This window comes from Octopus bimaculoides, unplaced genomic scaffold (genome assembly GCF_046866305.1).
Source record: "Octopus bimaculoides isolate indiv1 unplaced genomic scaffold, ASM4686630v1 contig151, whole genome shotgun sequence".
Classification (NCBI taxonomy): domain Eukaryota; kingdom Metazoa; phylum Mollusca; class Cephalopoda; order Octopoda; family Octopodidae; genus Octopus; species Octopus bimaculoides.
The window spans coordinates 25,935-47,796 of record NW_028315401.1 but is presented as its reverse complement, the minus strand read 5'-3'; the positions used below and the strand labels follow the sequence as shown (position 1 = coordinate 47,796).

At 33.2% G+C, this 21,862-nt stretch overlaps 1 protein-coding gene across 1 annotated transcript in view; it reads left to right on the top strand.

Moving 5' to 3' along the window:
- The window catches only part of LOC106876433 (adhesion G protein-coupled receptor G6), a 39,591-nt gene extending 24,531 nt beyond the window's left edge, over positions 1 to 15,060 (top strand). Inside the window, exons 11-13 of the mRNA XM_089346779.1 lie at positions 1,679 to 1,751; positions 3,763 to 4,151; positions 14,701 to 15,060. Of these exons, the coding sequence (XP_089202905.1) occupies positions 1,679 to 1,751; positions 3,763 to 4,151; positions 14,701 to 14,753 (515 nt within the window). The 3' untranslated portion in view covers positions 14,754 to 15,060. The remainder of the gene's footprint in view (positions 1 to 1,678; positions 1,752 to 3,762; positions 4,152 to 14,700) is intronic.
- The last annotated feature ends 6,802 nt before the right edge of the window (positions 15,061 to 21,862 follow it).

Below are 21,862 nucleotides of genomic sequence, written 5' to 3'. Positions count from 1 at the left end.
TGAAAAGCACTTTTGAAGCTAGAAATTATAATCCCGTTGCTTTAATTAATCGGTTTAGATTACAGACCTGTCTCACTGTAAAATCCAGGAGCACTGAACTTTGAGTGTAAACATCCCTACCCTACTGCTGTAGTTTGGCGCTACTTCAGAACTGATTAGACAGACCTGTAATTGACAATGTTCTGTTGATAATTATCTTGTCAATATATCAAATACTGCATTATCTAATTCGTTCTTCCACTTAGCAAGAGTGAAGAATGGGATCTATAGTAATATAGCTACTCTTTCTAACACGTCGAGAAAATCGACGGTTTAAATTTTGTAATATCATCGTGTAACGTACGTAAATGTCCAGGTTATGGTGGATGACTATATATCGTGCGTTGAATATGGAGTGAGATTTTAAGCTAAAATCCAGATGAACCAATGGATACATGGACTGAGAGTTCTGTTGGAGTCACATTTTATATTAATTAGCTAATATTTTCGTTTCGGTGAATGAGATAACACATTAGATTTGAAGCTATAAAAAAATAACCAAATATCTCCTTCAGTCGGTCTTTTTACTTGTATATAATTTGATGAGAGATACATGAAGATAAAGCTCTGGGTTGTGGGCCCAATATTATAGTTAGACGAAACCACAGTAAAATATGTTAATGTTGACGTCGCTATTTGACTTCAGAGTAACTCTGCAGATTCATGAGCAATGACGTTCTTGACGTGACCATTCCCTCTTTTTAGTCATAGTTTATCATAGGTAGCATAATCCAATATGTCATTAATTTCCTAAAATGCTGTAAATTATTGTTTCTGAGATATTAGGCTTTTATTTCTTGTAGCTCAGTTGACCCTGTAGATGTCCCCTCTTAACAACAATATTTGCAACTTGGTCATGAACAAAGGAAATTCAAAATATATCATGTTTTAAAGAGTGACACAAAAAGAATAATTGTTTTAACAACTTGGAACAAGGAAAATGTCAATTAACTAAATAATTCAATGAACAATCAACGTGGTAGTTCAGTGAAGAATAAAGACAAATGAATAATTTGATTTTTATTAGAAAGGTAATGGGTTAGATATTCATCATTTGGGATTTAATAGATTGGTAAACTATTGAGGTGTTGGAAGTAGTTGAAAAGAGATATAAACGCATAGATACAAAGATAAATGAAATACAATATTTATACATCCGTGATAAGATGTAAACTATAGAGGAATAAAGCACTCACTCCTTGTTCTAGCCTGTTAGGTAGTCTAAAGATATCTGAATGTTCATGCAAATGGTTACAGTCTGATCTCGTCTCTCGATGAAACCTAAGGGTAGTAAGTTTTTCACTTTTACCTGATATACGAAGGTAATATGTGAAGTTGTTGAGTGAATTTTTGTTGTCCCTCATGCCATTTAATCTTCAAACGTTCTCCAGAACTTTTCAGATTTTATTTTTGTTTTCCATTGGAACATATTCTTGAAAGAATCCAAGAAGCAAAGGATCAAATGGCAAGAAGCGACCAGTGTGTGATACGAATTAGAATATTGATTTGTTTCGAAAGAGACAATTTTTCTGAACAAAAACGTAGTCAACAAAATCCATTCAAATGTCACATAATAATGATTTTAAATATTGATTAATATCTAGAGATTTATATTCATTTCTGTAAATGTCGTTGTCAGGTCTTCCAGCAGTCATCGTTATAATTACCCTGGCAGTTAACAACACAGACAATTACACCAAAATCGCAGAGGTGTAAGTATTTCTCTTTTCCATTCACCTTATTTTCTCTGCTCAACTAAAATTATTACTAAATTATTTATACTTTTAATATTGTAGAATAGTAGGTCAGCTAGCACCAAGTTAAAGCCACGACTTTGATTGCTGGTGGTAAACCTACTTCACTATCATCTATCTAGTGTGGATAAAATTCCCGAGATCCATGGACGCGTTCTCTCAAGCAGTTCTTGTCCCTCATCATTGCTGCTATGTTATTGCGTCTCCCAGAGACCAGTGTCTGTCTTTAGGATATCAGCATATGTCATTCTCGGTTTCCCTCCTCTAGTGTGTATATGTACGGAGCACTGATTATCGTATCAACTATGAATGACAGTGAGCATCTCTAGCTAACCCCAGTCTCCTCTGTATTATTTTTGAGCTAAATTTAGGGAGGCGCTCGTACAGCTATGACTTCATCATCAGTGTATACTGATTAATATTCAGAGCCATTATCAGCATTCTCGTATAGCACCCATCCACCAGCTTGTTGCTAGTTGTTTATTTTCCTGGATATTTGCTATATAGAGAGTGTTTTGTGGATTGTTTTGTTTGTGGTATTGAATTGATAATGTCTTGCGTACGATATGAGCTGTTCCTAGCAGGACTATATTTTGGGAAGTGTATAGTGTTGAGTGTCCTAAAATAACTTTCACGATTTTGTTCATATGTTTTTATCATGCCCACTGCTACAGATATTACTGGTACTGTTTCCCCCTTCATCCCCCACATCTTTATTACTTCAATTTCGAGGTCTTTGCACTTTCCCAATACCTCCATAACTTTTGCGGAAAATATTTTGGTCATTGCAATGTCTATCAGTAAGCAAGTATATTTTTTCCAAATCCTTGATTATAATATTTGGGTGATTAGCTTTTATTTCTTTGTCAGTTTGAACAGGTCTATTCCGGTTGATTGTGATCTGGTCGTTGTCATGTATCTTGTTTGGCACATGTTCATACTATTTATTGTCAGTTTTTTTTATGCTGTACTGTTTGCATATTGTCCAGTAGATATAACTATTTATCGGTCATATGTGTATACATATTTAGATCTGGCAAGGACGGCACTGTTATACAAAATGAAGACAAACAGTTATAAAAGCAATGCATGCAGTACAGAATATGCCAAAATGAATGCACGACATACACTAAACTTGCACTTGAGAGCGATATATAAATCTGATGATAACAATTTTCAGCTTATTTTATCCACATACAAAGAAGCAATAATACACGCCAATATTTCCTCATCATGAAAATGAGACTACCAATTTTTAACAAGCAAGCAACGCATACGAAGATGTGAGAAACAACATTACTTGCTTAAAAACCTAACTCTTGTAAACATTCTCTCGTCTCTCTGTATCTATCTCTCTTTATATATATATATATATATATATATATATATATATATATATATATATATATGTATATATGTATATATATAAATGTATATATATGTATATATATATGGATATATATAAATATATAAACAAAAATGCTAATTCTCAAATCTCTTTAAGGAATCAACACAGTAGTTGTACTGAGAAGTAATATTCGTAGCCACTTTAACATGGCTGTCCATTTGAGCGGACTCTACTGCGATTTTTTAAACCCAAAGGTACATCTCCTCTGAGGTAGTTAACGAGGCACAGCTGCATCTGATAAATTGCGAGCATGGGAGCGAGCTCCTACCACCTTCTAGCATCGAGACCAGTGGATCAGTATACATGCATACATACATATATCTATATCTATGTATATAAATATATATATATGAGTGTTTTATTCTGTGTGTCCGTAAACTGAAAGTTTCAATAAAAATATTTTAGTCATTTAAGTACATAATTTTCTGCAAGTATGAGAAATTGTTTTGGTTTTGTGTTGGATTGAAATCACTCCACATAAATGCTTCTGTGAGACTCCATTTTATTGACTGAACATTCAACAAATTACTTTTCTTCATTGGCTTTCGATTTTCTTTGTAGCTGTTGGTTATCCGGACCATCTTTCTATGCTGCCATCCTGACTCCCGTGGTGATGATTCTCATCTTCAACTTTATCATGCTTTCTCTCGTGATATGGCGTCTCGTATCACTGCAAAGAAACAAGAGATCCGAGCACAAAAGAAGTAAAGTACGTGTTCTGGGCCTGGTTGGTTTGTTGCTTTTACTTGGACTCACATGGGTCTTTGCATTCTTCGCTGTTAGCGAAGCAACAAAAGTGTTTGAGTATCTTTTTACTATATTCAATACCCTTCAAGGAATGTTTATCTTCATATTCTATTGTATATACAAGAAAGATACCAGAGATGTCCTCAAAGAGTTTGTGAATAAACGAAAGAGAGTGAATCCCTGGAAAGTTACCGCCGGCACAAGTAAGCGCGATTTTTTAAAAATTCATTGCAACGTCAGAACCATCGCCAATATTGTCATAATAGTGATAATCACAAACATCACTTCTAACAACACAACCACTTTTACGATAGACGTCATCAACAAATATCAACACCACTGTTGTCGTCGACATGATCCTCCTCCACTCCTCTTCCTCCTCCTCCTCCTCCTCCTCCTCCTCCTCCTCCTCCTCCTCATCTTCATCATCATCATCATAATCGTCGTCGTCATCAACGGCAGCAACTATAGCTATATTCCCCTGTATTGTGTATACATATATAAATATATATGCGCATGTATATATGGACACATACATATACACACATATAAATATATGCACATGCATAAATGTGTGTATATATATATATATATATATATATATATATATATATATATATATATATTAAGATAACTCAATAATTACACACACTTTTGTTTCTGTAATTTATTAAAACAAAATCAGAGTGTGTTACACAATCACATCATTTTCCCACATAGACTCCATGTTTTTCGATGCACCTCCTCCAGTGTTCTACAAGCCTGCTTATTCCGTCGGAGAAGGTTTTCGATTGACTGCACAGCCATTTCTTCGCGGCCTCTTGGACTTCTTAATCCATAACACATATGTATGACTTCGTAAAGGAAGACTGAGCAGTCCGAAGAGGTGATATTCGGAAGGGTCGAAATCTGCATGGTATTCAGGTGGTTCCAGCAACTCGAATCCAAAGTTTTCAATGGCCTCAACACTTGCCTTGACAACAAACCTCGACGTTTAGGGCAAATTTCTAGTTAAACTTTGTTGCCCAACATTTCACGATAGCTTAAACTTGTGACTATAAACTACTTTTCCTGGTAATGTTTCGGTATAAGCCATTCTGTGTATCCAAAGTCGGTTAAAACACTTTTTCGGTGGAAGGTTGAGTTTTGAATTTCCTTTTCGCTTGCGATTCCGGTTATTTCTCTCCATACTCTGCCGTTTGGATTGTGGCTCAAAGTGATGTATCCGGGTATCATCTCCTGTGACCGTTTTGTCCAAACAATTATTCACTTTCATCGTTGTAGCAGTCAAGTAAGCGTTGACAGATCTCCACAGAATTGCGTTTATGAGATTTGATAAGTTCTCTTGGTACCCATCTCGCACAGACTTTCAGAAAGCTTGTCGTGGAAGATTCCGAATACAGAACCCTGACTAATTTGCAGAGAACATACCACGTCATCGGTGATCCTTGTCGGTTTACTCGGCTCCATTACGGGACTTTGTTGATTCTTTACGTCAGTGGTGGAGGTTGATGGGCGCCCTGCTCCCTCTTCCTGCTTCATGCTTGCCCAAACATTTTAAAGCTCATCCATCCACTCAAAGTCACTTCTGTGCGGCAGAGTGTTGTCCTAGTATTGTGCTGAAAGATTACAATGAATTTGTAAGGTATATATGTTTGCTTGATGTGTCTACGACAGCCGTTCGTTCTTGACAACTTGTCATTGTTGAGGACTTAGAAATATCTGAAATAGATTTTTTAGACATGATAGAACATGTAATATATGTGAATTACAGAAACAGCTGTCAACGCAAACGCAAACTACATTCAGACACTAAGCCAATACGAGTGGCAAAGAAGCAAATTGTATATTGGGAATGAAACAAAATATATTTGGGTAACATACAAAAGTATCACCCAAAAGCTTCTCAGGAACGACGTAATTAAAATGTATTTAAATATAAACCTGCATACACATCTTATATGCTCCGGTGACCCTACAGCTCCCAAGAGTACAACTGTATTCGTCTTTGCTTAGATAAACTAAGTAAATTGTGGGTGTTAAGGCCCCCGGAAGGGGTCTTTGTAACTTCTAAGAAGATTAAATTTTAGAAATATTACTTCATTTGTGTGTAATATCTATGGTTACAATTTCATTAACAGCAAAAATATATGAATTTTCATGGGTGTTCTGCCCCCTTTAAGCCATCTCAAATACAAACGAAACATATTGCATTATACCCGCCGTTATGCATTGAATCTAAGTTCCAAATATCATGAGGATCCATTCAGTATATTTGGTCCATGAAATTGTATGAAGCACACAGCATTACCCTTCTCCCTAGATTTGGATTTTGTGTTCCAAATTTCATTAGGATCGGTGCAGTAGTTTTCGTGTGTATAAATAACAAACGAACACACATAAAGACATTGATTTTTATATGATAGATATGAATATGCACATATATATACATGTATGTATGTGTGTCTAGTATATATATATATATATATATATATATATATATATATATATATATATATATATATATATATATATATATATATATATATATATATATATATATATATATATATATATATATATATATATATATATATATATACATATATATATATATATATATATATATATATATATATATATATATATATACACGATTGATTTCTTTCAGTTTCTGTCTACAAAATCCAGTCACAAGGCTTTTGTTGGTCTGCGGCTATAGCAGAAGACGCCTGCCAAGTCACCACACAGTGGTACTCAACCCAGGACCATGTGTTTTGGAATCAAGTCCCTTACCGCGCACCCGCACCTTCACCTATGTATAGGTGCGTGTATTGGTGTATATATGTATGCATGTAATATGTGTGTATACATATATATGTATATATATATATATATATATATATATATATATATATATATATATATATATATATATATATATATATATATATATATATATATATATACTAGCAGAAATACCCGGCTTTGCCCGGGGTAAAGAGAATAATGAAATCTAAAAACGCCGTCTAGACTACGCAACCCTCAACTGTTAGTAGCTACGATACCATATTTCTACATTAATAACTCTCCAATCCATGCCAGCATGGAACATAGACATTAAGTGGAATGCCAGTCTCTCATCTAGGAGGGCCTTGAAATCAATGTTACCAACTGGGGACTATGTGTGTCGTAGTGATAATAAAAAGACCGAAAGGAGGTCTGCAACGAAATAATTTTACTCAACACTTTGCAAGTGAATCAGTGGAGGCAAAGATGTGTCTCATTTACTTGACAATTTATGCACCACATTGCAGAAATCACAATGAAAGTATATCTGAAAGGGTAGTATTACACTGTTGTACCGTTGAATTACAAATAATGCTCATATGTTATGTTCGGGTTAAAATTTCATCAACATCAAAAATATATGAATTTTCATGGGATTTATGGCCGTTATACATAGAATATAATTTCCAAATTTCATAAAGATCCGTTCAGTAATTTTGACGTAGTTTTGGATAAGAAAACAAATGACTAATGTGTGTGTTTGTGTGCATGTGTTTGTGTGTGATGGGTGTATATATGTATAGATATCTGTATGCATGTATATATATGTATATCTGTGTACATATTACATGTACATCTATATATATATATACATCTACACATGTGTATACATATACATGTATGCATATAGATCTATATATATATATATATATCTATGCATATACGTGTACATATACATGTATATGTATACATATACATCTCTTTCTCTCTCTTTCTCTCTTTCTCTCTCTTTCTCTCTCTCTGAAAGTATCTGTCATTACAGTATCGAAATGTGATTGTTTCAGTTAGTGGAATAACGTGTACATATACATCTATATGTATACATATACATCTCTCTCTCTCTCTTTCTCTCTCTCTCTCTCTCTCTTTCTCTCTTTCTCTTTCTCTCTCTCTTTCTCTCTTTCTCTCTCTCTCTCTTTCTCTCTTTCTCTTTCTCTCTCTCTTTCTCTCTTTCTCTCTCTCTGAAAGTATCTGTCATTACAGTATCGAAATGTGATTGTTTCAGTTAGTAGAATAGTTTCATTTTTAAAGTGAAAGTATTTGACATGAGTGTTTTTGTTTCACTTTTGACACGTAATACTTAAATAGTGGAGGAGATATTATGTTGCTGTGGGCTCGAACTCTGCAAGAAGTTAAGATTTTTTTGACTAAAACACAACTGGAACCCTAAGTAAGGCATGTGTAAAATTTGAATGAAATTGGTTGCGTAGCTCTCGAGTTTTAGGGATTCACACAGACAGACAGACACATTCTTATTTTTATATATATAGATTATATGTACATCTATATATATACATCTACACATATACATGTATACATAGGCATCTATATATATATATATATATATATATATATATATATATATATATATATATATATATATATATATATATATACATATATACATATATATATATATATATATATATATATATATATATATAAATATATATATATATATATATATATATATATATATATATATATATATATATATATATATATATATATATACATAATCATAAATATACAGGGATTAGCAGGAGCTGCTTCTCCAACATACTGAGAATTCAGAAATAGCAGTCAAAGAACTACTGATTCCAAACTACAAATTCTTTCTCTAACGGATGGCGATATTTATGGCACACACAGAACAAAAAACAGAAGAGAAGAGTAAAAACAAACCTGCCTTTAGTTAATTGGGTACGACGTTTCACGGTTAAGGGTATGAAGTTACCCTATTCCGTTCTTCAGCCTCAATATTCGAATAAATTTGAAAATGTCTAATAACTCATGTGAATTTTGACCATGCGACATCAAGACCACGTGAGGCAGACACTAAGAAATTTATCGGCTAATGAGTTCAAAACACCTCAAATCAATTGAATAATAGAAAATACAAGATTATTTATTTCTACAAACGTAATAATAAAAATATGAATGAAAAAATTATGAATGGAAAAATTATGAAAAAATTAGGAAAGAAAAAATTATTAAGAATAAAAGATTAAACTTTATATATATATATATACAAAGTTTTAATTTTAAAAAATCTTTAACGATATTATCTTAATATATAAATCTGAAATTGTGTTTGTGTGAAGCCTTTTTGAAAGTTTATAGAAAATGGAATTTTCTCGATCTGAACTTTCCAGGGCAGTAATTAGATCTTTAAAATTCCGTTTACTTTGTGTGATTTAAGGGAGATTTGGCTGTTGTTTCTAGCAACTTTTATATTTCATCCCTTCTACCTGGAACGCAATTCTTACACACGCGCTCAACATAAAAATATGGAGAGTAAGAGTTAAAGAGGGAGAGGGAGAGAGAGAAAAAGTGATACATACAACGTCATAGATTAAACTTTCATCTCAGTATTCTTTACCTATTTTTCATAACATAGATACGTAAAAACTCACACAACCACACATACATGACCTGTGACATCAACATACACATTGCTCTCAATCTCTATTCATTTCTCCCCCTCTTCCTCTCTCGCTCTCTCAAACGTATACACGTGCAAGTAAACACAGTCATTCACATCGTGGTATATTTACAAAACATTGATGGCATAACTACAGAGTTGTATCCCCCAACTTTGGAAGGTCATTACTTTCATAAAAATGAATATTTTTTCATGAAATTTTGTAGAAATGTACCTTGATGTATGTACAGTTCAAGCATGTAGGAACTTTGAAGGAAACAACTGGAGGTTATTTTTGAGAAGTGTTCCCCACTCGGTGGTGTTTCGGAGCAAGTCGTCCATATTTGTTTCATTTTTCTCTATTATGTGCTTATGTGCATCCTTAGATTTCTAATGAAGTAATAGGCAGTGAAGAGAAGCAGTCATAAGAAAACTTTTAACTACCCCTATTCCTTTCTCTCCCCCTCTCTACCTCTTCCTCTCTCGCTCTCTCAAAAGCATACACGTGCAAGTACACAATCATTCAGTAAAATATAACTCATGTTCGTCAATGTTTTGTAAATTTACCACGATTTTCACTAGGGTGTTAAGGTTATGGTTTTAGGGTTAGGGTTAGGGTTTAGGATTAATGTTACGGCTACGTTTTTTAGGGTCAGGGTTGGGTTTAGGGTTAGTGTTAGGGTTAGTGTTAGGGTTAGGTTTAGGATTAGGGTTGGGTAAACGTGCGGGTGTTAATCTGAAAAGTTACAGATATGTGAAAAGTACCGACCTTGCCATCTATTATAACTTTTGTTGTTCTGTTTAATATATACATAGATTATGCCTCCAAAGAAGAGAGTCTACTGGGGAAAGACGGCAACCGGTTTAAAATGACAGCCACAGACTGCAGCAATTCACCACATTCCAGTAGCTACTTTGAACATAATGCAAAATGGTGCATCAACACCTTCTACCCAATCTGATAGAATTCTGGCAAAACTGTTTAGCAACAGATCGCCAGCAATTGCTTCATCACAAATTGCCATCCTAGCTCCTATGAAAAGGGATTACCCTGCTATGTATAATCAGGGCAGCGCAAAAATTGTTTTGCACAAACATTTCTGTAGCCAATTACACGGATGAAATTTACGTATGCTTAATAATTTTACGCAAAACAGCCTTCAGACTTTCCCTATTAATTTCATCGTCTTTTGAATTATGAACATATTTACATCATAAGGGTTTTTTCGCTGTAAGGCTTTCTTTATTAGTTTATTTTCAGCTAGCAAGACTTTTCATAGATGGCATAATAAGTCACACCCGGACAAGGTCGGGTTATACTGCTAGTAAACTATAAAGATAAATTATTAATCAAATATTATTAATCAAAGATAATCGAAAATATATCAACACTATTCAAATCGAAGTTCTAATATTATGTTGAAACGAAACTATAACTTCTAAATAATTTAGTGTTAAATAAGTTTTCTATTAAAATTAATCTATAAAGAACCAAATGAATAATATAAAAAACAAGAATACATATTATTTTCAAATAGTAGAAAATCTTTAGCAAAGTAAAAAACAGTACTTATCCAAATTTTTCCGTAATTCAAACTGAAAACTAAGACGTTATCTAATAGCTATAGCGTTTTAAGCAAGAGGTCGCGCGAAAATACTACGTTAAAATAGAGAATAGAATACGAAAGCATGAATGAAATAATAATACTTAAATAAATGAATGAAAAATTTAAAATTTATATAACTAACAACATAAAAAGAACAAAAAACTATAATTGTCTTATAAAACATATTAATAAATATTAAATGCTAATATATAATAAATAAATAATAATACTAATAGTCGTAAATTAAATAATATTATGAAATAAAATAAAATACTACTATTGATTTGGTCTTATAAAAATCGTAGTGTCATTGTAATATAAAACCTTAAACTTACTAAAATATTAACCTACCAATAAAAACAAAATATAACTACTAGAATAATCAAATAGATACCCCAACATACACCCTAATACATACATATATATATATATACATACATATATATATATATATATATATATATATATATATATATATATATATATATATATACACTTACATACATATACAAATATACATACTTATATATAAAAAACATATAAACATATATACATACGAATATACTAAATAATATACGTATATACACACAACATACACACATATATACACATAAACACTAATAAAAGCATATACATAAATAAAAACATACATACACATATATACATAAATACACACATATATATACATACATAATAACACATATAGACCTAACCATACACACTACCATATATATATATATATATATATATATATATATATTATTTATACATAAATATATATCTACACATACACACACGTACCTACCTAAACATACATATAAAAACAAATACACTCATACACACATATAATAAATAAAGAATAGTATATATAAATACACACTCACCCTCCCATGCTCTCAAATATACATATTATATAGATACACATATACATACATATATACATATATATAAAAATACAAATATAAAATATACACACATATATACACAGAAAAAAACATGCATATACATATACATATATATATATATATATACATATATATATATATATATATATATATATATATATATATATATATATATATATATATATATATATATACATATACATAAATATATATATATACACCCATATATATATACTTACTAATTTATATAGACAAATTACACACACTCACATATGTACTTATACCCATATATATACATATATATACACATTTACATAAGTACATACATAAATATACATATACACAAAAATACTCATAGCTATATATATACACACAAATAAAAATTCACTCAAATAAATATATAAATAAGGAGTATTCTAAAACAAAACTACACTTACACTCTCACTCACACACACAATATATATAAATATACATCTATACTCACAAATATATATCTTTACACATACATGTAAATACAAATATACACTCAATATACACAAACATATATAAAAAACAACACATATATATACACTTAAACCTATATAAATACATACGTAAACATATATACATACACCTAAAAATATACATACATACTAACGCATATACACTAAAACACACTCACTCATATATATACATATACATGCATATACACATACCCATATAAACACAATAAAAAAATCATTAGCTAAAGTTTTTATATAAATAAAGTAGTTTATGTCTACATTTTATTTTTCGTTCATCAAAAGAATTAAGTAGATTATTATCCTTATGAAATAATATCTCTTTAAATTCATTATTACATAAATTACAAAAGTTATTACCTATATGATAGGATTTAGCTTTACAAACTATCTCCCATTTTAAAATATAGTTAATATTTTTAGCTTTACTGAGGCCAGTAGAATTAATCAAATTTGTATTCTTAAATATATATATATATATATATATATATATATATATATATATATATATATATATATATATACTATATATAAAACAGAGATGTGTGTGTGATCGCTTTTCACGTGAAATCGACTTCACCAAATGCTTCCATACTTGTAATGCATGAATAATTTGACCTCGGATAAATCTTAGGCTCTTCATTTGATTTTTTAAATTAAAAATAAATAATATTGCTTTATATTTAAGATTCACTTCTTTAAAAAGGTTCCTCAATGTAAACTTCCGGTATTGACGTAACAACCGCAAAAAGCTTCACTCTCTATTTTGTGTGTTCGTGTGTATGAGAGAGAAAGAGAGAGAGTAAATACTACATACACACCGCTCTCTCACTCTGTCTCACACACATACACACGCACACACACACCGCTTGACTCACTGACACTCTGTCTCTTACAAACACGCACATACATAAATGTATACAAACATATTTACAAAGACACACGTGTGTATGCGCGCGCGCGTGTTTGTAAGAGGCAGAGTGTGAGTGAGTCAAGGGCTGTGTTGTCATATGCATACATCCAAAGATGTATGCATATTTATGCATGTACGTATACATGACAACAAACCTCTCTCTCTCACTCATACTCTGTCTCTTACAAACACACACATACATAAATGTATACAAACATATTTACAAAGACACACGTGTGTATGCGCGCGCGTGCGTGTTTGTAAGAGGCAGAGTGTGAGTGAGTCAAGGGCTGTGTTGTCATATGCATACATCGAAAGATGTATGTATATTTATGCATGTACGTATACATGACAACAAACCTCTCTCTCTCACTCACACTCTGTCTCTTACAAACACACACATACATAAATGTACACAAACATGTTTACAAAGACACACATGTGTATGCGCGCGCGCGTGCGTGCGTGCGTGGGGGGGTTCCACAATCGCCATTTATTTCAATTACTCTTCTGAGGATATTCACGTAAATCATTTTTTTCATTTAATCCCCATTTTAATTTTCGTAAAAGTTTCCAAGTACCAATGAGGCTTTTTGGCACATCTTCAATTTTCCCCATTCATGAGAGGCGCCCAGCCATCATTCATCTGAGAGTCCATCTACAGAATGTCCTCAAATTTCTATACAGCATATTTTGCCTTTTTTTCTTCAAGTATATAAGCAACAATTTCATTCACGAGCAACGCCGGGTGCCTCTGCTAGTATATATATATATATATATATATATATATATATATATATATATATACACACAACTATACATATACATTTGTGCAGATGTATGCATACATATACATATATACTTAATGTATATATATATTATATATATGTATGTATGTATATATGTATGTATTCGTGTATATATGTGAGATAAGAGTTTCACTTTCATAGTTTCAGTATTAAAATGAAACTATTAAAGTGAAAATATCTGACATTACAATAGAGAGATGTTATTGTTTCACTTTTGACGCGTAATGCTGAAATATTGGATGAGATATGATATTGCTCTGGGTTCGCACTAGGCAAGAAGTTAAAAAATGTGGGGCCTATGACACTACATGAACCCTAAGTAATGCATGTGTAAAATTTGAATGAAATTGGTCGTGTAGTTTTCAAGTTTTAGGGATTCACACAGACACACACACATTCTCATCTTTATATATTACACACACACACACACGCACACACATATATATATATATATACATAAATTATACCGTCTGGTAAATAATATGCTTAAAATTTAATATTTTGTTTTTTCATTATGTTTCCAGGTTCAAGTACTGGTAATGAAATAGAGGATAAAACAGCAGATACAAACTTATGAGTGAAAATTGAAAAGGTGCCTCCAAGAATCGTCTTTGATGATATTTTATGCTATAAAATAATATTTTCTCCATATAATAATATAAAATATATTTCCTTGTAACGACACTATAATTATACCTTTTAATACAACACCATGCATGCAAGAGGCTGTATAATCCACCATAATGTAATTTTAACAAGTTTCAATGCCTCACTATGGCTTGAAACCATTGTTTGATTTGAAATTATATTGATATTCTATCTTTTTGCCAATTTAATGTAATCAATGTAAGCTTTAATATTGTTAAATAAAGGATTAAATCTGATCTGTTCTTACCGTTCGTTTTCTAGATGAAATGCTGTAATACTGCAGGCTAAGATCACATACCAGAGGCATTGATTCCATTTGTTAATTTAAACATTCCACTAAAATGTTAAAACTTGCAAAATGTATCATGTTGGTTAGATTTATGACCATTTATCTAATTAGTATTATCAGGTAATTCAACTGTTATTGTTCAAGTAATGAACATTTCACAAACAGTTACATTCCAATCAAAGAACTGTACGTAGATTTGTCTTCTACACGTTCATATCTACTTTCACTCCATCAATGGAGACAGCGCACGCCTCAATATTTTCATTGAAGTATTTTCTTAGTTATATTCTCTACATGATATACAGGCCCATAAGGCCGCAGCCACTCACGGTATCCAACATATTCCAACACCCGGGGATACAAGACACCCCACTAAAAGAGATGTCAGTCTGTCGCAAGTTTAACCCCTGGTTGTTGCTGGTATTTCTTCTCAGATGAGTGCACTAGAAGTGTTCTTTTCGTCGTGGACAGAACACACCGAACCAATAATCCGTGTGTCTATTTCCATATATACGTGCGTGTGTGTGTGTGCATATATATATATATATATATATATATATATATATATATATATATATATATATATATGTATGTATGTGTGTGTTTTCTAGCCTCTTTTGCTTTCCGGATCTCTGGTCGCTCTCTTACCAGCCGGAACACCGCTACTCTCTTCCTTTATGTTCCGCTTGTTGCTGTTAAAAGATATGTAGCCGTGTATTGTCACAGCTCTGTCATTTCTACTACTTATTACATGGCCTGTGGTTTTAGAAGTCTTGATGCATCGACTGAACTAAGGAATTATTTTTTTAGTTTCTTTCCTATTAGTTTTTCTAATTAGATGGTCGCACCATTTCAGTCTCTTGCATCTGATTACTTCGGTTCTGGTTTATGTCATGTAAATAACGTTTCTTATACAAATTACGCCACTCTCATAATAATATCTCTTTAGTTTTACACACATTTTAATAACCTCTTATTTATGTGTATTTTTGAACTTTAGGGTCCCTGTTTCTAGACCCTGATTAGAGAAACAAAAATGTACAACCTATCAATGCATCGCTGGCTGATGTCCTACAAGCTCCAGATCCTGTTTCTTAAGTCTTTCAAATGTTATACATGCTAGCGTGACCTTACTTTTCTAACCTGTGTGGCTAGTGCGACGGGTACTACACAGCTCTCTTTGACATGTTCAACATAAGAACCATTCAGTGTGATTATTTCCTTTGTTTTGTGTAATTAATTTGTATATAATGCTATTTATTTTCATAGTAAATTTTCGCCATATTTCGTCTAAGACCGTCAATATTAGGCTTGCTTCCCAACCATATAATTCCGTTTTTTTTTTTTGTCCCAACGTGTGACATGGCACTTTGGGCAATTTTTACCATACTGAGAAAAAGGTGCTTGGGTCGATTCATTCGACTAAAACTTATTCCAGGCGTCCTCCACCTCCTGTAGCATGGCTGCAGTCTAATGACTGAAATAAAGGAAAAAAAATATTTTTCCTCACTTCGTAATTATCTGTGAACACATACCGTAAATCCTCGAGAATAGCCCGCCCTTGAGTATAATGCGCAGGGGATTTTTAGGGGGCTGTACTTCTGAAAAACCTGAACCTTGTGTATAATACACATTCCTTCTCTAACTTGAGTCAAGGAGGTCTATATAACGTCCTTGGTTTGTAAACATATATATGGTAACGTCCTTTATTATTATTGTATATGTAACATAATGCAAACGTGTAGCTTTTCTGTGCGCTTTGTTTGCAGAAAATAAAGAAATAACAGTAATAACGTCAGTGAAATATAAATATCAAGTAAATTGCCTTTCACATATTTATCACTATCAGTTACAAGCCCAACATCACAAAATGCGTCTGAATAAACATTGCCGTACAGCAAATAGAGACTCGGACATTGCTTAGAAAATATTTTTCATTTTTAACCTCGTATATAGTACGCACTAGGAATTTTGACCTTTCAATTTTGGGAAGAAAATGCGGATTATACTCGAGGATTTACGGTATTTCCTCTATTCTCCTTTCAGTGAAGAAAACAAATCTGTCTCCATGACATTTCTCCTTCACTCACTTTCCCTCTCTTTTGCTACTTCTCTCTCTCTCTCTTCTCTCTCTTATATCTTTCCCTCTCCCATATACTTTCCTCATCAGTCCATGATTCTTTCTCTCTCATATCCCATGTTGCTTCCCGGCGCGTGGAGAATTAAGCCAGCAAAAACTTTCAACTTTTTTTATAATTGTTTTTCATCTCCGCTGTTTCGTTTAACATATTTTCTCTCTTCATTGTGAATCACAAACATAATCGTTCTTCATTATTTTTCACCCCATAACTTCTCCTTGATCTGTTTCTCTCTGCCTTTCGGTCCTGATATGACCCCACCTCCATACCGTTATCAACAATTTCGATACGGTCTACTACGATGAGCCCCCCCAATATACTACAAGCACTATGACGAACAACCTCATTTTGAAACTAACTCCTTAAGATCACAATGTTCAAAAACACAGCTACAGACATCCACATATCTGTTCCGTACTTCAATATATAACACTTAAACTATATTATGTGCTGGTGACAGGTAGATGCAGTACTTCCAATCTAGTAAAAAAAAAGGTGACATATAAAAGACAAAGGTGTAATTCGTTCAGGCTGACAAGCAAGCTTTAATACGTAACTGCATGAGAATGTTGAATTCTACCCAAACACAACATATAAATGGAACTAGTAGATTATAAACCGTAATGGTTAGCACAAAGTTTATCGAAGAATCAAATTCTGGATTAGTTACATCCACTTCTTGGCTATGGGCTTCAAGAAGGGAAGTGCTGTTCCCTTGCATATTCCTGTATAATGCCTATACGAATAGTAAGATTCTGACCAATAGCAATATTCTGAACATATGGAAGTGATAGACGTGTAGGGAGACCAAATTCTATTATTGAATATTCGAAAACATTAAGTTAATTTATAAAAGCTCACCACGCTACTCTATTGAGATTGGTTAAAATACCTATCATATAAGTTATTGGACATTTATTAAACCCTGTGTTGTGATTAGCTGAGTGTTGTGTGGGAACTGGATCGAAGGTCCAATAACGTTACGTGTTATATATTTCTGGATCCTTATTTCTCTTCATAAATTGGTGCATAAATTATTTACGAGTCCGAGAGGTGAGAGTTATTCATCGAGGCGAAGTATGCGGATCCTGCCGTTTTCAGAATTAATTTGCTAGCTCCATGTAATTTTTGGGAGCGGTCGAGTTCATTTTTAGTATTCTTGTTTGTGAGAGCAATCGAGTTTATTTCAGATATTCTCATTCAAAAATCATCTCTGGCTAATCGTTGAGAGGACGTTGATGTTGTCTTGGCGGAGGTTTGCCCCCTCTAAGTGCTCTTGTAATCATTATTTTTGTTGTTGTTGTTGCTGCTGCTGCTGATGATGTTAATGATGATGATGATTTACAAGGTAATTCAATAAAATGGAAATATCATTTCAGTCACCTATTCGATTGATTATTTACAGAGTAATTGAGTTAACTGAAAGTATCTTTTCAGTTATCCATTCGGATGTTTAATTTAAAGAGTTTACAGGTTTATCCGTGATCCATCCTTGCCTCATTCGTTACTGTTGTGGAAGGATTCCGACAACTCTCATATGATTAAAAGTGAATTGTCACATTTGCTATAAATAAAGGACTGTCGAGTTATCAGGAGTTGATTGGTAAGCAGTTCACTGTGAGCCGTGTAACCTCGTTTAACAGGAAGCTTTGAGCGTTCGTGTAAATACTTCGTTAAATTATTTACCAAGCTTACAAGTTACTTATAAAGGAAATATACTTACACCATGCCTCACGTTTTTGACAGTATCCGTGGAAGGAATAGACTTGTGGGTGACATGAATTACATATATGAAGCACAGAAACAAAACGCCGATATATCTAAGACTTACAGGAAATTCGAAATTAAGTCCTATAACGCTCGAGTGCACGTTATGATACATGATGAAGATCATACCATAATTAAGCACATTGGTGAAGATCCTCATAGTTCATGTGCTTAAAAATTCATGTTTCTTATTTAGGTGGGTTTATTCAGTGTTTCGCAATTGTTTGCATTACCTCAAAAAAAAAATCAAGAAAATTACAGCCGCCTTTTTAATAAGCTAAATGAATTACGCCAAAGACTGAGCCCGAAGACGTTATGAGGGATTTTGAAAAAGCTAATATTAATAGCATTTTATCTGTTTCCTATTTCCATCTCATGTTGTCTTTTTCATCTATCACAAAATGTATACGGAAAATAGGTGAATTTGGCTTTAAGGAAAGATACCATCAGGATAATGAGTTTATCATTAAAATCAGATGTTTTTAAGCGCTGGTAATTCTTCCTCTCGATGATGTGATTGACGGAGTCGAAAATCTTGTAGACGACGAGGATCTTGCACAAGAATGTATGACTTACTTTGGATTATCGTACATAAGATGAGTGCGAAGTAGAGGAATTAGACCAAGAAGGACTTCTCCCTTGTTTCCCATTGATAGTTGGAATGTCCGCTTTAGAACAGAATCGGATATGCCTCGCACTAATAACCTTTTAGAGGGATTTAACGACGCTCTACAAATTTCCTTAACTTTTTCACATCCGAATATATGGAAATAATTACTGCATTGAAAAGGGAGGAACACTTGGCACTGCTGGAAAACATTTGGAAAAGTAGCAGCAGAATTCGGCAAAGACAAGTATTTTGTTTACAACATTCCTAAATATATCCAAGCAATTATTTCTTTAGATTCCATCAAAGTTAAGAATCCTTCACGTACCTACCAAATCGTGACAAATAAGGTGCACACCAATTGGTTAAAATATTCTTTGAAAGAAAGGAGGTCTATGCTAACCAAGTTGGCGCCTTCAACAAACCGTCACATCTAAGCCACATATTGATAAGTCAAAGTAGAGTTAGAGCTCAGTTGGTGCGCTCACCAAACTGTCACATCTAAGCCACATATTGATTAGTCAAAGTAGAGTTAGAACTTACTTGGTGCGCTCACCAAACCGTCACATCTAAGCCACATATTGATTAGTCAAAGTACAGTTAGAGCTTAGTTGGTGCGCTCACCAAACCGTCACATCTAAGTCAAATACTGATTGGTCAAAATACATTTCATAAGATTCAACCTGCTGGAGCCCATCTGAAGTTCTTTAAAGGATAAATTCAACCATTTCTCTACAGTTGTCAATTCTGGAACGTGACTGCCCTTACTACTAGATAAACCTGATGACTGCGTAACGCATGAAAGCACTAGTTTTATTACGATAAATACATAATATTCTCAAGTAAAGTTAATATTCTATTAATTATAATATTGTAAAATTGTGAAAATTGTAAATAATAAAACGTGAACATCGGACTAGGTTGTAATTTCATTGATTAATATATATATACGTGTGTGTGTGTGTGTGTGTGTGTGTGTGTGTGTGAATTTAAGTACACTGGTGAAAGAGCTTATAGTTTCATGCTTTTATGTTGCTTCAACAAGCGTATTTATAAAATATTCTGTGTATCTTAAAGCGATCGTTCAGGATCTGTTTAAACGTTATTAGAAGGCGCCTGTCTTAGAGTTTAGTGTATTCCGTTCGGTATCGAATGGTTGCAAGTTCGATTCCCGGAGGCATGTTGTATCCTTGAGCAAGACAGTTTATTTCACGTTCCTCCAGTCAACTCAACTTGCAAAAATGAATAGTACCTGCATATCCAGGTGGCGAGCTGGCTGAATTGTTAGCATGCCACGCGAAACGCCCAGCGGTATTTCGTCTGTCTGCATGCTCTGAGTTCAAATTTCGTCGAGGCCGACCTTATCTTTCATCCTTTCGGGGTCGATAAATTAAGTACCAGTGAAACGCTGGGGTCGATGTAATCAACTTAATACCCCTCACCACAAAATCCAGGCTTTGTGCCTATAGTAAAAAAAGAAGGAGCTGTTTAAGCGTCAAATATATTTCAAAAGTCACGGAAAATAAGAAAAAGATGTAGAGAGGGTGAGAATATTAGTTTTCTTGATTATTTTCCTTTCCTTTCTTCCTTCGTCAATTTTTTTTTGCCGTGTTTTATCTTATTTTCTTACTGTCCAGCATTCTTGTTTCTCAAAATATATTTAACGCATAAACAGAGGCTGAAAGGTTACTTTCAAATAAATGGAACATTTTGTCAATATGCCTGATTAAGTCTCATAAAATATCGAAACTACTAGAAGCTCTTTCGGTTGTGGATTTAAATTGATATTTATCTCTCAATTGACGAGGTACATTTTCTGCTGATTCTACCTCTGTAGGATCTGTAAACTATATATATATATATATATATATATATATATATATATTCATATATTCTTCTTTTCGTTTAGTTGTTCCAGTCATTTGACTGCGGCCATACTGGAGCACCACCTTAAAGGGTTTAGGACTTATGCTTTAAAGTCTACTATTTATTCTATCGGTGTCATTTGCCAAACTGCTAGGCTACACACAAACACTGGTTGTCAAGTGGTGTTGGGGAAACCATCACAGACATAAAGAGACCCCCACACCCCCACATTATATATATATATAAAATTGTCAGCAAGCGGATGCGGCACGCGAACCCATATTCCTCGGATACCGGCTGAGTGCTCTACCATAAAGGCAAGCGGCCCATCCCTATGTATTACAAAGTAAATAAGAATGTGAAGCTTGAAT